This window comes from Sitophilus oryzae, unplaced genomic scaffold (genome assembly GCF_002938485.1).
Source record: "Sitophilus oryzae breed Bouriz unplaced genomic scaffold, Soryzae_2.0 scaffold_907_pilon_pilon, whole genome shotgun sequence".
NCBI classification, from domain to species: domain Eukaryota; kingdom Metazoa; phylum Arthropoda; class Insecta; order Coleoptera; family Curculionidae; genus Sitophilus; species Sitophilus oryzae.
The window spans coordinates 788,681-807,562 of NW_022147536.1; the positions used below are offsets into that span (position 1 = coordinate 788,681).

Below are 18,882 nucleotides of genomic sequence, written 5' to 3' on the forward strand. Positions count from 1 at the left end.
GAAGTGTTTAAATCTTTTTTTCTCTGGTCCATTTAGATTTTTATTATTTCCAAATTAAAAAAAATTATATTGCAGAGCTAACTCAGCTAACCTCTTTATCATTATACGAGAATATTTGGAGTCTTCATTCATTGGAGTCAAAATTTGGTAAATTGGGTATCGAGTAAGGGAAGAGTCGCTGCCATAATATTAATAATACTCTTAGGAAGGTGTAACAAGGTAATTAAAAACTTGTACTTACCTTAAAATCTCAACTACACACAAACAGAACATTTATATAGAGCTTCCGAATGATAAAACAATAATGGCTGCTAACACATACCACTCCTAGAAAGGAGAAAGGAGAGGGACACATAAGATACACTTGGTCGGTGTATCTACGCTGAGGCTATCCGCGCATGCGCACACCTTCATTTCATGCTAGAATGTAGACACAACAGTACACTATTACAAAGTGTCTATATAGATATTTATATTATGTGTATACGTCACATTTTTACAAGGTGTGTACTATAGGCACAACTATGATACGAAGTATCACACATACATATGACTTATACATTGTATGTCTCATATACCGACGTCAGATTTCATCATTTTAATAATTATTTGTTGCGTTACAAAAAACTCTTTAGAATCTTGAGTGCATACGGTATACAACTAGTAAACACTGTATCACACAATTCTATCAATATAAACCTGCGTGTATCTCATATGTACATGTTAGAACTAGATGAACACTTAGGTTCACTTTAACATATGTTGTTTCTCATATGTCTCCCTTGTAGAACGTAATTTCATTTGGACGTGCTATATGGGGACAAAGTTGCCCAATTTGATGTTAATCAAAATGCCGCCATAAAATCTTAAAAAATTCCGAAGACTTCCTTTCGAAGTGTAAAGAAAAATCGAATATCCCCAATTTCATTTTTATTTTTGTATAACTATTTGAAATAAGATTCATACTTTCATTGCTATTTCTTTTGATTAACAAAATGGTGTAATCAGATATTCAAACTGACGTATTGTCTTTGAGCTGGAACCATGCTGGAACATCATCTCTCAATCAACTTTTTGTTTTTTAAATACGGCCCTGTATTTTTTATTATGGATTTTAGGTCTTTCTAAGGTTCCAAAACCAATAATTATAAAAAAGAAAATATTTTATGGATAATGTAATTTTCTATCTTACTAAAAAAAAATATTATTTATTAGCTAGAACACTGAACCCATAAAAATATGTAGGCATCACATTTTTGTCACAATAACAATAACTACCTATCCCCATCCTATAATAAACACCGGAATTTCATTAAGAATTTATTAACGATATAAATTAACACCTATCCATATAAAAGCCAACGTTCCAGGTGTGAATTATCATATAAAACCAGCTCATTATATTTTCGGGAGATCTACAGGGTGACACAGCGTGCTGGAAAAGCTTTATATTAGACTTACGGTTTCCCAAAAAACACACAATCCATTGTGATTTTCTATTTCTGTATGGGCTAGGGGAGGGAATAGGAATAAGCAGGGGTGGATGGGCCATATGGAAAAACGGGAAATTTCCCGGTGGGCCGGTGGAAAGATGGGCTGGTCGGCCGGTCCCGTCTTTCTCTGGGACACTTATAATTTTAATATTTATCTGTTGTTTGTTCGGTTTGAAAATTGTTATTATACAAGGTGAGTCTATAAGTGTAAATATTTTTAGGGCTGGTAGATCTCAATAAAATAAACATAATATATTCTTTTTATCGAGTTTCAAATAAGTTCAATCGAGTTATTAAAGTTTGAAAATTAAAAAAAAAGATTTATTTTTAAAAAATTTGAGCCATCTCAATTTTTCGGTATTAGTGCCGTAATATCAGAGATTAAAAAACTATACCGTGGAAAAATTGGCGGTGAACAAGAAGTTCTAAAAAGTTTTCTAAAATATACAGAAACATTAAAAAAAAATACTCGATTTTTAACATCTTTTTTTGCAAAAAAAAACCTCATAGAAGTGTTCTTGGGGTCGAAATATGCCACCCCTGAAAATATTTACACTTACTTAAGACTCATCCTGTATAGTTTTACCCACTATTCTTTTATTAATAACTAATAAATATGACTGACTGACAGCAAAAAAAAGAATGAATAGCATTAGGTAAATTTAAATAGTCTAGATCTAAATGTATACTAAGAATACGGTGGCGTATATTGACAACTGGGGGCTCTGGTGCAATATTTTTCGAGCTCCCCTTTGTAAGAAGGTAGACGAATTTGACGCGAACTCTGCGCTTGACGGAGAAAACATATCTATGCTTGGCTTGAATTGGGGACGGGCTAAAAGCCAAGTCTAAATTGTTGTTTAAAATGTTGCTAAAATGAATTTACTAAAAATTACTGAGACAGCAGAAAGGAGTTAAATAAGGTTTAAACTAGATTAGATAATAAAATATGAATATGTCTCGAAAATCCAAATATTCTTTATTATGGACTCTAACATAGCATTACATCAGAACACATTTATATCCACTGATTTTTTTTGTTTGAGTAATGGCATTATCATACAAGATGCCAAATATAGAAAAGTATTGAGGAAAAGTTTCGTGATAAGAACTATATATAATAACCTAAAAAATGCTGCAATTTTAATGGTGACCGCGGTTCAATCAGTTAAAAACAGGTGTACAGAGGAGGCTGCTGCTGTAGCAGAAAAGGGAGAATTTCTTTCTACAATGTGAAAAACTAAAAGTAATGTATTTCACAGAGGAAGTCTTAAAGTTTCTCAAAATCGTGACTCAAAATCGTAGCATATTCAAGATCAAATTACCGTTATCGATAATGGAAATAAAGCAGTAGAACCCTGTAAAACTGAACCATTTTGTAGTAAAAATTCAGATGTCCGACCCAATTACGAAACGTAAAGTATAAACGAAAAGTCCGACCGGCATTTACGAAAATTTTGATCAAGAAAATTTAATTTTTTTTTAAAACCGGAGGCAAAAGAGCTTTTTCACAAAAAACACCCTTACTTATACAGTGTCCCACAATTAGTACGACAAACTAAAAGGGGTTGTAGAGGGCATGAAAACAAGTAATTTGAGTATATAGGAATCCATGTCCGGAAATGTGCCGTTTTGGCAGGAGGTGCAGTGGAACGTAAATTTCAAGTTGCATTTTTTATTCAAAACATTTACAAAAACTGCTCAGTGCCGTCCATTCTGTTGAAGACTCGCCTGTTCATGGATGTACGAACCCTGGCAAATACTTCCGGCATCTCTTGCACTTCGTTCATTCAAGTTCCTTCCGCTCATTTTAAAAATACCGGACATGGGTTCCTATACTCAAATGACTTGTTTTGATGCCCTCTACAACCCCTTTCAGTTTGTCGCACTAATTGTGAAACACCCTGTATATTAATAAATAAAATATGTTTCTTCGTTATGGTCATTTTGTTTTTGTGGATTGGGGCCGGTTGCCTGTTTTTCCCGGCCGGTTTCCACTTCCCCATCCACCCTTGGGAATAGGAACCAAAAATGTTTTTCAAAAAATTCCAAATTTTCAAAAAAAAATCCAAAAAAAAATCATAGACGTGATTCTGGGGTCGAAATATACTACCCCTGAAAATATTTTCACTTATTTAACAGTCACCCTGTAGATTCGGACGTTATCCCCGTAATCATCCTATACAAACAATTAAACGATTCAGGATCAAAAATAATATTTTCTAATAACTTCCATCGTAAATAAAAAGGATTTTACGAGCGAACGTATAGGACTAATTACCAATAAAGGCGCAAAACCACCCGATAAGAACCATAATACTCCTTTAATAATCTGGTAATACCTATAAAACATAGCAATAAAAACATAATTTTGCTGGTACCTAAGATATTAATAAATTGTCAGTGTTTGCATATAATTTCCTTTTTATCAGGTGTATACGGTAAACAGTTAGAGTTAATTATGTCACACACTCCATTCAAGGCTGTTAGTTGCATAATAAACGAATTTATTAGGAAAGTCGACGATTGCTCAACATTAATGAAAAAGGAAAGTAAGTCGTACAGGTGTGCAACAAAGATCGATAAATTTAAAATATCGATATCCTTTCGAATATCGATATTATTTAGAAGTTAAATTTTTAGTCATTGTATATGTTACAGTAAAAGTTGGAAATCAGTGATTGTTAACAATTACTAGTAAAAGCTCACATTCACTGATTTGCTAAGACTATATATGCCAGTAAAAATTCAACAGCTTTTCTCGAAAAAAAATTACTAGTGAATGCTAGCATTCCCTGGACGAGAGCAGTGAGTTTGAAAGATTCAGTTAGCGCAGTTGCCACATGTTTTAAAATATAAAGATACCAAAATATGGATAAGTTGAATAATAAATAGGCAATATAAAAATAACATTAAGTTGGGCTAAACATTGGCAACGTTGACAGACATCTGGCGTAAATTAGCTTTGTTTTTTGTGGTTATGTAATATTGTTTTGTTATCGTTGTAAAAAATGCTGTGCGGTATTTTCCCTATGGAAGAAATTTTCTGTGAAAAATTAAGGTAAATTAGGCACTCGCAAGAAAGTAGTAGTGATCTCACTCATTTAGACTTTTTCTTGTGGGGTTACACTAAATCCATAGTCTACAAGACAAAACCAGGTTCGTTGCAAGAATTGCGGCACAGGATAACTGAAGCATGTCGAAATATTCCGAGAGAGACTTTCCAAAAAGTGAGAGAAGAATTTGAAAATCGTTTGTATTTTTGTATGGAACAAAACGGCTGTCATTTTGAGCAATTAAAATTAAATAAATTATCATTTTAAATTTCTTTCAAATTGTCAAACCTACATTTCTTATCACTACTTACCAGTAATTGTTGAAAGAAGACAGAAGTTGAAATCTGTATGACCATCGTTTAACTATTTCAATTAGCTTTCCAAAGAAGTGTCACAAGTGGGGTATCGCTATCTTGAGATTAGAAGTGAGTGGGTGGCATCTAGGGGTGGGCCGGGGTGGTTTCAAAAGTACCTCATTAAGCTGGGTCCCAATTTGTAACTTATGCTGAAAAAATCACTTTTTTCATTAATGTCCACCTAATTTTTCGTGTAAGGGGTAGTTTTTCAATTTCACCCTAAAAACTTTATGATCATCGTTTAGCATTTTTCATTGGCTTTCCAAAAAGGCGCCCCAAGTGGGGTGTTGCCATTTAAGATTTTCAAGTGAGTAGTGGTGCCGCCTTAGGGGTAGGTCGCGGTGGTTCAAAAAATACGTCATATGTATTCCCCCTCGATATTATAGAAACGGTATTTTTTATTTTTTGATATCTTTTTTGTTTTAAGAATTATAGCTATTGTAAGTTTTCAGTGGCCCACCCTTATACTAAAGAAGTAAATAGTAATCTTGAGATATGTGTATCAGCTTGAATATTGAGGTGATACAATATTCTTAAAAGTTTTATTTGTTCTAACTTCCACCTTAACTTATTTGTTCTAACATTCTTCCTCGCCACACTCGCGAAAAATATCAAAGTTGTATTTTTTAAAATTGAACACCTTGTATATAACTACGTTTTTAATTTCTACGATTAAAATAAAGGTTAATGTGATTAAAGTTTACCGCACTTTAATATTACCGTTTTTGAAATATATACGATTTTTTGAAAATGCTGTAACAATAATTTTAATGCTTCATTTCTCTAGGCGTATTTAAGTTTTTAAAAGCAAATTTTGTACTGAAGTTTTTCTATTTACTAGATTTTGTATTGCAATAGTAAAAATAATACTACCTTATACAGAGTATCTAAATAATTATTTTAAATAATTACTAGCTTTAAACGGCAATAACTTGTTTAATTTAAATAGAACACCCTGTATATTTTACGAAAATCAGATGCACAATTTAATTGTGTGTCAAATTGTATTATACTATTTTTACCTACCTCTTCAAGTTTTCGTAGAAAATGTATTTTCTTATAATTTAGACCTCATTTATTTGAAGAGATAGGTAAAAATTGGTGTTATACCTACAATTTGATAGACGTTTAATTACAGATGGACAATTAAATTGTCCATCTGATTCTCGTAAAATATACAGGTTGTTCTATTTAAATTAAACAAGTTATTTCCGTTTAAAGCTAGTAATTATTTAAAATAATTTTCTAGACACTCTGTATAAGGTAGTATTATTTCTACTATTGCAACACAAAATTTGGTAATAGAAAAATTTCCATAGAGGCATTAAAATTGTTACCTACTTCATTTTCACAAAATTATAAATATTTCAAAAACGGCAAGATTAAAATGCGGCAAACATTAATCAAATTTACCTTTATTTAAATCGTTGAAACTAAAAATGAATAATATACCTACAGGGTAATCCATTTAAAAAAAATATATTTTTTTGAAAGGATAATATTATGATACCCTTTCTAATACACATAGTATAAATTGTAATTGAATAAACATTATTTATTAATCTTTGTCAAATTAATTGCTATGCCATGCCGTGTCTAGTTGTTCGATGATTTAAGAATTCCTAGACTCTCAGAGATTAATAAAATCGATCCAAAATCCAAAGAAATATTCCGTCACTCCTGTGTTACATCGAAAAGCGAAAAGAGACATGAATAATGAATAGACTGACTGTTTCACGCTTTCATTAAATAACTCTCTCACTGTGACATTCGCCATCTTACTCTAGCCAACAAATTAAACAAGGCCAACAAACAATCGATTCAGCAGCGCCAGCTTTACAGAGTTGTCGAGTTAACGTTATCTTCATCACACTCATTCGCCTAGAAAGGAAAAGAAACAAAGGATTGCGCGGCTGATTTTGACATAAGCCCACGTGATTGTTTATTGTTTGTATGGGTGTTATGTTTGCACGCTGTTTACGATTGCTATCAGTAAAAGTGGGATTTCTGTGTTAAAAATGTGATTTGAGTGAAAAAAAATCGAAAATAATGGATCTCGAGAGTGTTTGTTACGAAGAAAAGCTTCCGTTTCTTAAATATCTCAACGAAAAAACTTTATTATATTGTATAACATGCTTAGCCTTTGCCGGAGTGTTTAGTTTAATATGGATTGTTAAAAAATATACGTTCTTTGAAAAGGCTAAACTTGCTCGAGTGAAAACGCCTAGATTTCCCTATGGCAATATCTCAGACGTGATAAATAAAGAGACAACCTTGTACGAGGTGTTAGGAAAGTATTATAGCAGGTTTAAAAAGAAAGGTTATGACGTGGGTGGCATGTTCTTTTTTATCAAACCCGTAGTGATAATAGTAAAAAACGAGTATGTCCGTCACATCCTGGATAGCACCGAGAATTTTAGCGAAGTTTATCCAGAACAATACAAGTTGAAGAGTGATATGTTTGATTCTTCTTGTGTAAAAGTGTTTTTGGAGAACTACCATGTTTCGCTGAAAGGTACCATACTAGAAAGCCTGAAAAAGGACGATATACATTCAGTTTTAAGAAACTACTTACTTGAATTGGTTTCTCTGAGTTTTGGAGTGAACTCCTTTGAGATAATCGAAGAACTGAACTTGCTGTTAAAGCTAAAAACTGAAGCGAATTTTCGATATAACCTTTCTCTATGTCATCCAATATTTAAGAACAAAAACAGCGCACTGTATAGTGATTTTGAAGGTGTATTTCTGGATATTATGAATGATAGAAAAAAGAATGATATCGTTAAAGACGATTTTTTTCAGTTTTTTATAAATTTGTTCAACGAATCTCAGTGTGATACTAAAGAGGTTTCCAGAGAATTATTTAACTTGTTTGCTGACTCAGTTATTTACTCTTATTCAGTAATATTATGTAGTTTATATGAGATGAGTAGGAATACGGATATCCAGGATGAATTGATTGGTGAAATAAGGAGATACAATAAGCAAGGCGTTGTCTTGAATTTAGACAACTTGAAGGAACTTGAGTATTTAAATTCGGTGGTTTTTGGTAAGTTTCAGTGATAAAAGAAACGACTGTAATATATTAGTAATATTATCTAAATCTGCGCAAAGTCGAGCACAGCCGTAACATGCTTTTCTCGAAGCTATTAACGCCTCTTTTGACTACCCTGTAACTTTGAGGTGGAAAAGTGTGGATTTAAAGTTGATAAAGCAAGAATATTAATTTTATTATAGCTGGCTAGATTGCCAAAATATTCATTTTTTCCATAGCAACTGTTTAAATTGCCTTATACATAGCTATCTAAATAGTTGATAAAATAGTACTTTAACCGCCAGGGTAAATTAAATGATGACTTTTCAAGTCAGCGAAGATAGGCTAAAAACTTTATTTCTCCTCGCACGTTTTTTAATTGCTTCCGTTTTTGAAAATTTTTGTATTTCTTTTCATAAGTTATTCGGGATTTAAATGGAAGTAGTTTGGATATGGCGTTTGTCGCCTCAGCCTGAATATGTATAGTCTGTCCAACAAGAAGATCCTTGACAGTGATAGATGTGTCTGTCATTTTAATTTCAAAGTAGTTTATTTTATTTTACAAAGAAATAAGTTGGTACAACTGGAACGCATAGCAGGAAATATTTAAAATTTGATTGACAAGATGACAAGCGATTACTTCAAAATATTGTGAAAAAAACTGTATAAAACTGAAAAAATGTAATCGAGTTATTTTATTTAATAAAAACGGTATGTGTTAATACAAAACAAACAAGGGTATACCCAAACAAGAACAAGACACTACATACCAAAAAAATATAAAAAAGAACTATTATTTACTTTCAAGCTTTATGAAACTACCCGCATTTATGATTATATTTATCAATATAACTTATGTACAAATACACACCAATTTGTAATATTCCACAGGAATAAATAAAACAACATAGGTAAATAAAACAAACTATTTTATTAATAACACCTACCAAATTTTATACCTTAAAGGTTGATTAACTAACTTTAATTTTAATTTTTTTAAACCAGTACCTTTTGATATTATTTTTCTGCAGTACTAAAATCCATTATTTACCTATCGTGTGATGTCGATATTTTACAGCTACTCCAGATTTTAGTATGTGTTTAGTTTGATCCTTCTACCATATACGAGATGCACTTATCTACGACGAAATGGTATACAAACTTTATCAATGGCAACTTCATTGGTGTATAAGACTTTCTGCCCTGGCGAGTATTAACCATAAACTGTGCTCTGGGTCTACAGTTAATTTTCACTCGATTTTTCCTCCACTTGACTTCAAAAGACACAAAACACGCGTAATAATACGAATCAAAATGCATCATCTTCCAAAACGCAGGGTATTTAACAAAAGTTGACACAAAATCATAACCTATAATTTGGCAAGACTTTGACAAACGTCAAAAATGACAAAAATCTAAAGGCGAGTTCATACGCATCGGCGTCCGTTTGTCGTTCATCGTTCCGTCAAACCAATAAAATTGAAATACGATCTGTCATTTTTTAAATAAACTAATAAAACTGGTTACAAACAACAAGACACGACGCATGACGGATTTATATTTAAACCCATCCATAGATAACTTAAAAATTATTAGAAACTTTTTTTAGTAAAATAAATAGATTGGTATGGGACGTCATCTGCTTTTCTTCTGTCATCGTCTGTCGAAATCTTACCTGAGAAAAAAAACAGAGTATATTGGTAATTTACTTATTTCGTTAGGAGCCATTTCTGGCTCCAATTCAATCAGCAATCGACACGGAAGAGAATTAAAAAATATTGACTCAAAACTAACAACTAAAGAGACAGCTTTATTTATTTGTCAAATTACATAGAAACCAACGCCAACACAGCACAATATTTTTTCTACTCGTAATAAATTCCTTGAAATAATAATTTCTGAATATTCTTTTAAACATAACTATGGAAAAAAATATTGTTTATACACGACGATAAAATTGCATTATCGTCTTGTATAAAAAGTAACTATAATTTTACCTCATAGATTAATTATCCCTTGTCAATTTTTTTTTAATTATGTCGCTGACTCACTCACTGATCCTCAAAAGTCTAAGGTACTTCTAGAAGTGCCACAAACTTCAAATTTTGAATTTTATGTAGAATTAAGGATATAATGGAAGGAAAAATTATAATAAGTAAATAATTAATATAAATTATGTTCCTCCTTATGGGTTACAAGTTAGCTGTCTAGCCGCTACCGGTAACTAACTTTCCGGCGATGGTAATAGGGGAACCGGTGATAGGATTGTTTTGAAAATTTGGATTTTTACATAAAGGTAGCTACTTCGTCTATCTGAAATATTATCAGCGTTACAGTGTTGCCGGGTCATTTGAAAAGTGGTAGCATCTTTGTTATTTTAAATGGAACACCCAGTATATTATAACATTTTTGAAAACCACTTTTATATCTCATAATTTTTCTGTTATACGAACTTATACCTATCTCTTATATTTTTCGAGATAAAAAATAAAATATGTGTAAAATTAACAAAAACGTGTCTTTGACTAACATTGGAAAAATCATGAATTCAACATTTTTAAAGTTGAAATTTGGAATATAACGAAAGTCGAAAACAAAAGTCGTTAGAAAACTTGAATTAATCCATTTGATATTTTCTGATTTTGTACAATAATTCAAACTTTATGAATTATTATTATTAATTCTTCAATACTTCTCTTATACAAACAAGCACTTTAAACCCAAATTTAAATTAAATGAAGTGAAATATTTCATGAATATATTTTTAGAAACGTTGAGAAAGTACCCGCCAGTGCCATACATACTGAAAGCCTGCCAAAAAGACTTTAAGAAAAACAATTTGGTAGTACCTAAGGATACTTTAGTGGCTGTGTCTATTCTGGGACTGCATAGATCCTCGGAAAACTATACGGATCCGGAAAATTTTGATCCAGACAGATTTGCAGACCAGAGTGATTTGAATAAAGTTTTGTACATTCCATTTGGCACAAGGAGGCAAGATAATCGTAAGTATTATATTTTATATTCTAGTTTTTCTAATTAGTAATTATTGGAAAAATTTGATATCGTCCGATTTTTACCAAAATTGGTCTACACCCTATTTTGAAGTCGTAGATTACGAATCTGAACTTTTTTCCTGGCGGTCTCTTACCGTTTTTCAGAAAAACGGAAAATAATTTCAACATTGAATTTTTCTTTATTTCAGCCCTTAAAAAGTAATAATTCCACTATATTTTCATTATATTATAGTTTATCTAAAAGCCACACTTGATTGAGGATAGAAAAATGTCCAAAATTTTACTGAAAAACACTTTTCTTGACAAAATAACCAAGAAAATTGAGACCTGGTGGAAGTTTGACATTTTATATATTCTTCTTTCTCTGTCCTATGCAATGAGAGAGACAAATATATTCTAGATCTAATATATAAATTTGAAAATTTGCAACGTTGCCATATCTTGTATTTTTTCGGGCGATTAGGCATTTTAAATAAATTACCTATTATGAGATCTGGCAATAGTTAAACATGTAACCACTGGCAAAGTTGCATGAAAGAGTTTTGATTGCGTTGGTTCCAACTTCTTTGCGGAGGGGTTTTTTTTATTTGTTATATTATATCAAAAAAAGATTAACCCCGAGGGGCAAACCGCTGCCTTAAAATGGTGTACAATAAATACCAATTTTGGGAAAAAAAGTACCAAAAATACCAAATTATTTCCAAAAAAATGTCAAATTAGTACCAAAGTCTTTCTTAAGCAACATGTTTAAAATTTTGTTGGCTGGCATTGATTCTGGCTTATTCTCATCAGGTTTATTCTCAGGTTCATTTAGACAAATCATCATCGTTTCCTTTAGAGCTTTCGATATTTCTCCATTTTCCTTAAGAGTAGAATTTATTTTCTCTAATATCGAAATAAATCTGGTTATAAGAGGTTGATTATACTGAAATTTTTCAATTTTTTTTTATTCCTTTGCGAGCGGCTGTATTTTGTAGACTTCCAAATTGAATTATTGCTTGTTGACGGTAAGGTTGAAGCGGCAGCTGATAATGGTAGTAAAGGGGTAACATCAGGGAGATCATTATTATTGCTTGTGGATGGTATGGCTAAAGTGGCGGCTGATAAGGGTAGTTCCGAGGCTCGTTAATTTGGGGGGATAATTACGCAGTCTAGTATTTTTACATTAGGATTTCTTTAATTATAGGGAGCTATACATATTAGATTAGGGGGTACAATTTTGCTACATGAGGGTTTGCATGCCTCTGTAATTTCCTCGGTATTTTCCGTAGAAGGCTCGGTAGAAGGCTTTTTTAGAAATGAAGTTTATTTTTGGTTGTGCTCCTCAGAGGTATTTGAGGAATTATTGCTTACCTCTGATTTAACCTCGGATTTAATACTGCGATTATTACTAATTTTTGGTATAAATAATTTATTTGTTATATCAAAATGCTTTATTAAGTGTGTTTGAAAATTTGAGCTTACCCAACGTGCCTCTGTAACTCTTGTTTTTGTGGTTTTTATAGAGGGATGATATTTTATTTGTAAAGTTACTTGCTTTTTACAAAAGCAGGTTATTTTGCATATTAAAGTCGATCCCGAAATCGAGTTTGCCTCGAAGTTTGCAGTAGAATTTGGAAGTAAAATTAATGTGCTAAAAATAATGTTATTAAACAGACTATTGCAGTTTTAGAGTGCTCCAGAGTTCATCACCAATTTTTGACTTTAACCATTGCTTTAGTATTTTATAAACTATATTATTTTCTTGGGTATAATCAATTTCCAAAACATGTAGAGTGGTATCTGAAAGACTTCCAGAACTAAACGATTTTATCAAAGCACCTTTAGATTCCAGATATTTTTCAGTATTAGCTTTAGATGTACTTAGGACTAGAAATATAGATATTTTTCAGTATTAGCTTTAGATGCAAATGAGCTAGAAATGATGCAATCAGCTTCCCTGCCGTCGTCGCCACGTGCCACAGTGCTTCGTCCCATGGACAAAAATCAAAAAATAAGTTAAAATTTACTAATATCTGAATATATAATTTTATACTTATAGCAATGTTCAACCATCCTGTATATTATTTTTCATAAACAGCGTTTTTGTTAGCAAATATTTTCACTAAAAATAAATTTTGCTATCATTATCTCATCAATGAAAAGAATAACATTCATAGTAGTTCTGTATATTATGGAGTTAAACGGGTACGTACTTAATTGAAAGCCACTATGGATATTGTTAAACAAGGTATGTACTTTAAATTTATTTCTAAACAAGTTCGTGATTGTTTAGTTTTTATTTATTTTTTAAAATGATTCTTAAATGGGTATAAAAATTTTACGTTTTCAAACTTCAAAAAGGCATTTAAAAAAAAACATATCCAAACATATCGTATTTATTGAATATTTTTGTTGCCATATTCATACACTTTTAATTTTTGTATAGTTCACCTGCGTCTGCTTGCGACGAACTTTATTTTATAATACTTTTCAGATGGAGTAAAATTGATAAGCAATGCCGATCTGGCTAATACTTGGCTTGATCATAAGGACAAGAACTCAAAATTATTTGTATTTCAAAAAATATGTTCTTATTAGATATTGATAAACCTTCCAGTCAAATGAGACACCACTTGTGCCTGAAAAAGTCCACTATGTTGGAGCGAAACGTCGCATAAAAAAAGTATCCATCTTTCAATTTATTATAAAATCGCATGCCCAAGAAAAGGAAAAAATAATATATGAATATGGTCTATTAAAGAGGTAACTATTAACATCCGAACCCCTCATACCGACAAAATGAACAGTAACAACGCGAAAAAGTAACATATTAGAAAATGATGTACAGAAATATCTTATATGTGAGGATAGTTCATCTACCTGTGATTTGGATACTATAAATTTGGAAGATTCTGTCAGCAGTGATTCTCCTGAATCAGAGTAGTTACGATCTATGCATTTTGTTGTCCTAAAGTAAATTTATAGTATCTTAAGTTTTTTTTTAATTAAATATAACATTAATGTTTCTTTTTCATTAAAGAAAAACATTTTTATCTTATATCAGGCTTATATTGTAGGAATCATGTTCTAATGTTATTTCAATTTTTTTTATCACAGGAATTTATTTAATACTTACACCGTTTTCATACTATAACTTATTATTTGCTTAGATGGAACACAGCTCCAACATTATTATTATTTATAAGATTTTTTTTTCATAAACGTGGGACTAAGAACATCATCATTTAGTACAATGAGAGTACTCATCATTTGTGTCAAATAAACCTTGTTTGAATAAATTGCTTACAATAAAAAAGAAGTTTTGGATTTTTGTCCTCTAGAGCCATATGTTCGAAGCACTGTGCGTGCGTCTAATCCAGCGTTGCCAGATGTCCTACAAAATACCTGTTTAATACCAGTTTAATATTAAATAAAACCATTTTGTTGCCAAAATAATACCAGTTTATTACCAAATAATACCAAATTAGTACCAAAAATACCAAATTAGTACCGAAAAAATACCAGTATTACTAAGTGCTTGTACAATAAATACCACCAGAGGTTTGCCCCTCGATTAACCCCCTCCTCAAAGAAGTTGAAACCAATGCAATCAGAACTCTTTCCTGCAACTTTATGGTTATAAATAGTCAGATCTCGTTGGTAAACTCATAATAGCAGTTATGGGTAGGAGCGAAAAACGCGCTAAATTTAGTTTTTAGTTTTAACATTGACAACGTTGCTTTAAATGTGAGAAATACATAACCCAGCAGATTTCATTTCGCAGAACATTTTCAGATTGTTTGCAAATTTATTTTAGCAAATTTTCTTCTATTATGCATAGAATTGTTTAAAAAAGTAACAGAAAATAGCAAAAACCTGATCGTTTATTGAATACCTAACAAAATATGTGCTAGAAAACCGTAAAAATATGAGAAATTAAGAAAAATTCAATGTTGAAATTATTTTCCGTTTTGCTGAAAACCGTTTTTCACCATTTAAGTGAAGTTTTTCCAATAATTATCTTTTAATTAATATAGACAAACAACGATTAAGTAAAAGCAGGCAGTTTTGAATGTGTTCTTCTTTATATGTATCTGTTTTAGATAAGTTAATTAACACTTGGACATAACATAAACGTTGATGTATTTAAGCAAAGTTAAAAAATGAAATAGTCGATTAGTGTTAAAAGTGGAAAAATATTGTTTTTGTTAATTATCGTTTTGGTGCTCGAATGTGCTAAACTTTAAATATTTTTTTTTGTCTGTATTTTATTAACAAATATTTTGTCTGAATGGCTTTTTGTCAAGTGACTCATTTTGGTCTCACTAAAAATAGTATGAATTAGATGCATTTTGTTTGTTTAAATAATTATGAGTACATACTGTAACCAAATTAAAACTAGATAGACACATTATATTTTCAAACCTAGGTTTGATATTTTTAAAGCGAACCTTTTTCAATTTTATTTTAATTCTTTTTATGTTCTTTAAACTAAATTGTTGGATTTCAGTTTTATTTTTATTTATTTTTTTATTGTTGTGTCATCTTTTGATCCTAACTCCATCGCCTGCAACGTCTTTAGCTCGGGTCTCTCTGATCATGAAGCAGTTTTAACTGAATTTTCGATGAAGTCCAAAATGCCCCTCGTAAATTATGCCGTATTTTTTCAGAAAAGAATGCTCAAAAGTTCAGCCACTTATGTAAAACAACCAACTGGGATACTAGCTCTTATGATGTCGACACCGAATTTTCTATTTTCGTAAAAACATTAACCAGTCTAGCGTTCAAACCCTTTCCTCTTAGGCCTATAAAAAATAAGCATAATAAACCTTGGACCACTAAAGGTCTACGCATATCTTCTAAAAACATGCGTTCATTATCTCACTTAAAAAAATTCTCAGACAGTCTCTTCTTCCACAATTACGTAAAACTATACAGAAAAATTTATCATAAGACTATAAGAGCCGCTAAGGACCTTTATTATAACAGGAAATAGTCAATTCTGGTAATGTTGCTAAGGAAACATGGTCTATTGTGAATGAGTTGAGAAACAAAGCTTTTCTTCGTCTAGCAATATCTCTACCTCGCCTGAGAACCTTAACGATTACTTTGTAAATGTAGCGAAAAACTTAACTAATACCATATGTCCTCCTCATGATCCACTTTCTTATCTCTCTAATGATAATGTAAACTTACACAGTTTCTTTTTTTCGCCCGTAGTTCTTGAAGAGCTTCGGAGTACAATTAATACCATCAAAAATAAATCCTCTTCTGGGACCGACGGGCTAACTTTAAAAATGTTTTCGAATCTGCCAGAAAGCACTCTGAATCACCTAACAACTTTAATAAACATGTCGTTCCAAAATGGTGTTTTTCCAAAATGTCTTAAGACGGCAATAATCATTCCTCTGCACAAAGGAGGAGACAAAGATGAAGCTTCTAACTATCGCCCAATTGCACTCCTTCCAACGCTATCTAAGATCATAGAAAGGTTGGTTAAAAGAAGGCTGGTATCTTTTCTGTTTAAGTACGAAATACTTACTGAATATCAATTTGGATTTCTAAGCAACAAGTCCACAAATGACGCTATGTTTTCCCTCCTTAATAAAGTTTACTCCAGCCTAAACAACCATCATTCTACAGCAACAATTTTCTGTGATTTTTCTAAGGCGTTCGATTGTTAATCATAAGATCTTAATTAATAAACTGCAGCACTATGGGTTCAGGGGATCATCTCTCGGATAGTTTAAGTCGTATCTGAGCAACAGAAGTCAACTTGTGAGGGTGGATACCACGTTGTCTTCTAGAAAGCCAATAGAATGTGGAGTACCACAAGGCTCAGTACTAGGCCCTGTTTTGTTTCTTCTTTTTATTAACGACATTGCTAACATAAACATCAGTGGCAAAATATGTCTTTTTGCGGACGACACTAGCTTCACTTGGAGCAACAAGGACATCACGGCACTTCATAGGATTATATCAAATGACTTAATCACCATTAAATCTTGGTGCGATTCGAACCTCCTGACTCTCAACATTTCTAAAACTAAAGCTTTGTCGTATAAAAACTCGTTGCAGCCTTTTGTACTTAACAACACCACCATTGACGTCGTCAAATCTGTAAAGTTCTTGGGGCTTGTTGTGGACAATTCTCTGAAATGGGACATACATATCGAAGCTTTGTCAAAAAATTGAGCTCTGCCTGTTTTGCATTAAGGTACTGTTTCTAAGGAGCTTAACTTGTCAGTGGCTAGAACTGTTTATTATGCACTTTTTGAGTCGCACCTCAGGTATGCCCTTCCATTCTGGGGTACGTGTTGTGCAACTCAATTTGACTGCATTTTCAGGCTCCAGAAGAGAGCTGTTCGATATTCACTGGGACTAAACAGCAGAACTCATTGCCGGGACTTTTTTAAAAAATTAAAAATATTGACTCTTCCTTCCTTATTTATATTTGAATCCGTTTGCCTAATACGTAAACATGTATCAGCTTCTCAAGAAAGGCCATCTCACACTTATCCACTCAGGAACGCGGAACAAGATCTTTATCTACCTACCCCACGCTCAGAGTTAGTTAAAAGTTCAATATTATAATAACTCGAAAAAAAATCACCTGCCATTTGAAATCAAATCCATAACATCATTTTTTTCATTTCGCAAAGCATTGAACTCTTATTTACTAGACAAGGCTTTCTACGCCGTAAATGAATTATATTTTGAAAATCAAGTTTGATCTTGTAAACACTGGTCTAATGTTTGCTATTGCTATATTTACTAATGACATCGAAATGAATTTATTTGGAGGTCATTGATATTTTACTATAAACTAGCTAAATATTTTTGAAGATTATTTTATTATTTTTTGTTCTTTGACATTATAAACATTTATAAATGTTTATTTTAACAATAAGACTGACAATATTATTTTTATAATGTTTTGTATTATCTTTTGTTTGTTTGTTTGTGTACCTTGTTTTTTTACTTTGTTTGTTAGTTTACCTTTGTCTACAAATTGAAAAAATTTTTGACAATAAAGGGATTTATTTATTTATTTATTTATTATATGTATTTCTCATTTCATTTTACTGTAAAGTTTATGATAAATTTATTAAACTATAGAGTTTGTTTATAACTTAATAAGAAATTATAATTATATTGAAAGCACGTTGTGATATGACAAACCATAATATGCGAAATGCTTTTGATAATCAAGTTTTAACTATGGTTATACAGTATACAGGGGGGTCCAAACTGTATTCCGGAAACTTCGACATATTCTGCAGATAAAAATAAATAAAAAAATTTGTATAAATGTGTGCCCTAAAATGCTTAGTTTTGGAGATAGAAGTTTCATTTTTAATTCAATTTTTTCCAAATAATTTTTGAAGTAACGTCAATATTTGGATGAAAATTAGATACATTATTTTTTGACACCCTGTATAACGCATTTTTTTACTTCTAGTTACAAAATTGGTCATTTTATACACTAAATTAACCCTGGTTGACATTTTTTCCAATCTAACTGTAAGGAAGAAGAAAGATAGTGAGCAAATTTTCAAGTTTGATCCTAAGCTGATACCATTGAGGCCAATGGAAACATATCCATTTGTTTTTGATAGATTATAAGTCAAATATCTGTTATACTGACGTATTATTAAAATATATATTTGGTAGTTTGTTTATTTATGTGTTTTATTATTATTATATTATTATGGACGGATTTGGGAGCATCGGCTACAGTAGCTTGATCTTTGTTATTTAACATACTTGTTTTACTTCGAATAAAATTTAGACACCTTTTAAAAAATCAACTTTAAAGGTTTTATCAATATAATTTTGCTAATAAATATTTGCAACTAAAAAAACGTGACACAAAGGTAAGCTCATCTGCAAAGTATGCCAATAAAAAAAATCTCAATTTTATAAAACATAACATTTATTATA

The 18,882-nt window shown here is 31.5% G+C and overlaps 1 protein-coding gene across 1 annotated transcript; it reads left to right on the forward strand.

Moving 5' to 3' along the window:
• Positions 1-6,845: 6,845 nt before the first annotated feature.
• LOC115890669 (cytochrome P450 6d3-like) lies at positions 6,846-18,620 on the forward strand. The gene is made up of 3 exons (XM_030910971.1): positions 6,846-7,954; positions 10,708-10,944; positions 18,401-18,620. The coding sequence occupies exons 1-3, from the start codon at positions 6,955-6,957 to the stop codon at positions 18,562-18,564; spliced, it is 1,401 nt and encodes a 466-aa protein (XP_030766831.1). The 5' UTR covers positions 6,846-6,954; the 3' UTR covers positions 18,565-18,620.
• The last annotated feature ends 262 nt before the right edge of the window (positions 18,621-18,882 follow it).

Coding starts and splice junctions, on each gene's coding strand:
- LOC115890669 (XM_030910971.1), top strand. CDS start 6,955: ATGGATCTCGAGAGTGTTTGTTACGAAGAAAAGCTTCCGTTTCTTAAA. Junction 7,955..10,707: donor TTTAAATTCGGTGGTTTTTG/GTAAGTTTCAGT, acceptor ATATATTTTTAG/AAACGTTGAGAAAGTACCCG. Junction 10,945..18,400: donor CACAAGGAGGCAAGATAATC/GTAAGTATTATA, acceptor TTTTACTTCTAG/TTACAAAATTGGTCATTTTA.